At 49.1% G+C, this 2880-nt stretch overlaps 1 protein-coding gene across 1 annotated transcript; it reads left to right on the top strand.

Moving 5' to 3' along the window:
- Positions 1-487: 487 nt before the first annotated feature.
- On the top strand, positions 488-2238 carry foxd1 (forkhead box D1). The gene has a single exon (XM_061747438.1). The coding sequence runs from the start codon at positions 796-798 to the stop codon at positions 1741-1743; it is 948 nt and encodes a 315-aa protein (XP_061603422.1). The 5' UTR covers positions 488-795; the 3' UTR covers positions 1744-2238.
- Positions 2239-2880: the final 642 nt, after the last annotated feature.

The raw sequence follows: 2880 nt of genomic DNA, 5'->3' as shown, positions 1-2880 counted from the left end.
TTCCAGTTTAAAAAAAAAAAAAAGATTTGATCATTGTAACCATTGAATTGACGACTTCGTTGTTGCTTTTGTTTTCATGTATATTTATTCTTATTAATGAATTTTTTTGTTGTTGTTGGTTTTTTTTTTATTTTTATTTTTTACCAGGAATACACGACCTTAATTACTTGAGTGTTTTTTTAATCTTGAATTGTTTTCGATGACATGTTAAAGTCAGTGGAATATTGGAAAAATAATCTAATTAAAAAAGAGGCTTTTGTATTTTGAACCGAGTCAAACTGATTTGACATTTGTTTTATGAAGTCATGATAACTTTTTTTGTGATGCGTTTGCCTCTTTTTTTCATTTTTGAAAAATAAACACTTTTGCTAAACCACTAAATGGACTATTTTCTCGTGAATTTCTCAAAAGTGAATGAAGAAAAAGTGTCGACTTTCTTTTGGTGGGCCCGTGTGACGTGTGCAGGTCACGTGACCGGCGCACCCGTATAACTAGCGCCGGTCGGTGCCCCCCCTCGCTGATTCACTTCGGGCCCTCGCGTGGCATTTTAGCGGCTTCGCTGAACGGCCCGGCCCGGCACGGAACGGGACGCCGACCCGCCACGAAGCATATGGACATAGCGGGAGAAAAGAGTGGCCCTGGTCTCGCACTTGCGACCTCCTTCTCCTCCTCCGCCTCTTGCTCCCCCCTTCCTCCTCCTCCTCCTCCTCCTCGTCGTCGTCGTCGAGGGAGGGGGGCGCGGCGGCGCGTCCTCATCTGGCCTCGGTGGACGCGGCCGGGCGTGAGAGGAGAGCCATGACTCTGAGCTCCGAGATGTCGGATGCCTCCGTCCTCTCGGAAGAGACCGACATCGACGTGGTGGGCGAGGGGGAGGAGGGGGAGCACGGCCGCGGCTCTCCTCCGACGCCGCAGCCTCAGCCCCTGCATCCGTCGGACGCCGCCTCCGCCGCCGCCGCCGCCGCCGTCGCCGGCTCGGCGGCTGGCAAGAACCCGCTGGTGAAGCCGCCTTACTCGTACATCGCCTTAATCACCATGGCCATCCTGCAGAGCCCCAAGAAGCGGCTCACCCTCAGCGAGATCTGCGACTTCATCAGCAACCGCTTCCCGTACTACCGCGAGAAGTTCCCGGCCTGGCAGAACTCCATCCGCCACAACTTGTCGCTCAACGACTGCTTCGTCAAGATCCCGCGGGAGCCCGGCAACCCGGGCAAGGGCAACTACTGGACGCTGGACCCGGAGTCGGCGGACATGTTCGACAACGGAAGCTTCCTGCGGCGGAGGAAGCGCTTCAAGCGGCAGCAGACGCAGGACTTGCTGCGGGAGCACGGCGGCTTCCTGCCGGCTGCCGCCTACGGCTACGGGGGCTACGGCTGCGGGGGGTACGGCCTCCAGCTGCAGTCGTACCACACGCACTCGGCCCTGTTGGCCTTCCAGCAGCAGCAGCAGCAGCAGCACCAGCAGTCCGCCCGGCACGGAGGCACCGTCCTCCCCGCCGCCTCCCTCCTGTCCTCCGCGGAGCGCCCCCGGGGCCGCTTCTACCCGCAGCTCGGCGCCGCTGCGCAGGGCTCGCCGGCCGGCGAGCACAAGCCCGGCTCGCCCGCCCACCGCTCGCCCTTCTCCATCGAGAGCATCATCGGCGGAGGCTCGCCTAGCCCGTCCAGGACTTCCCCGGCGGTGGTGCCGGTGATGGCCGCCTCGCTGGCGCTGCACCCGCTGGAGAACTTCACCGCCGGCGGCTGTTAAAGCACACTCAAACAAACAAACAAACAAACACAAAACTCGCGAACAAATAAACGGCCCCTCAGTCAAAGGTAGGAGTATATTATTTTTTTAATGTTTGTTGCAGCGCGCGCGTGGACCGTTTGGAGTGCGCCTTCACGCGGGTTGAGACGATATTTAATGTTCATATTTCTTTTTTTTTTCCTCTCTCTTTTTTTTTTGAGAGTTTGAAAATCAGGATGTTTGGACCTTGTCTCCTCCAGCCACAATCTCAGGACGAATTGCTATAAATGATCACGTTGTTTTCTTAAATAATAATAATAATAATAATAATAATGTATTAATGTGTCAAACGCATTTGTTTTTATTATTAATAGTTTGGCCAATTTGAACAGATTTTTGATTTTAAACTTTGTAATAAAAACACAAAGCGTTTAAAAAAAAGTCATACGTTTATAACATGCAGTGTGTGTTTATTTCAGTAAAAATAATAAATGTACATTTTTGGCTACGACGAAATGTAAATGAAGTGTGATATTTTTACACAGCTTGTTTTTACAAGGAGAATAAATTCTTTTTTGGGAAAAAAAAGAAAATACATGGAGATATCAATTTTTTTCCATTTAATAATCAATAGACACTCATATGCAAAAAAAAATTGAGCCACCAGGTGCTTTGTTGTTTTAATGACTTCAAAAGAATACAAACAAAAATATAAGTGTATGTCACATTTAATATATTTCAAATGTCACACATGTCCCTAAAAAAGCGGAAGTTATACTGGGTCTTTGAAAAATGTATTTTATATAGCTTTGTAATTAAAATATACATCACTTGCGTGGCGTGCAAACAAACAAACGCGATGGCGGCCAAACCCTTCTGCACAATGTTTACAACCTTAATAACCTTAAAAGCATTATCAGCCATTTACTGTGATGGATGTTTTTTTTTGTGTTTTTTTTAAATAGATTTCTATTTTGTGCATGAATGTCATACTTTGCAGGGCATGCGCACAAGTGTGTGTGTGTGTGTGTGTGTGTGTGTGTGCGGGGGGCGCGTGACCCCTTGTCACGCTCACGACAACAAGGTGCACCCACACTCACGCGATACTTGCCGGCGTGCCCTCATTTTAGAAACATCTGCACGATTAAACACACACAC

This window comes from Phyllopteryx taeniolatus, chromosome 15 (assembly GCF_024500385.1).
Source record: "Phyllopteryx taeniolatus isolate TA_2022b chromosome 15, UOR_Ptae_1.2, whole genome shotgun sequence".
NCBI classification, from domain to species: Eukaryota; Metazoa; Chordata; class Actinopteri; order Syngnathiformes; family Syngnathidae; genus Phyllopteryx; species Phyllopteryx taeniolatus.
The sequence above is the reverse complement of the archived record's forward strand: the minus strand, read 5'-3'. Positions and strand labels throughout refer to the sequence as shown.

Excerpts from the sequence above, each read along its gene's own strand:
- foxd1 (XM_061747438.1), top strand. The coding sequence starts at position 796 with ATGACTCTGAGCTCCGAGATGTCGGATGCCTCCGTCCTCTCGGAAGAG.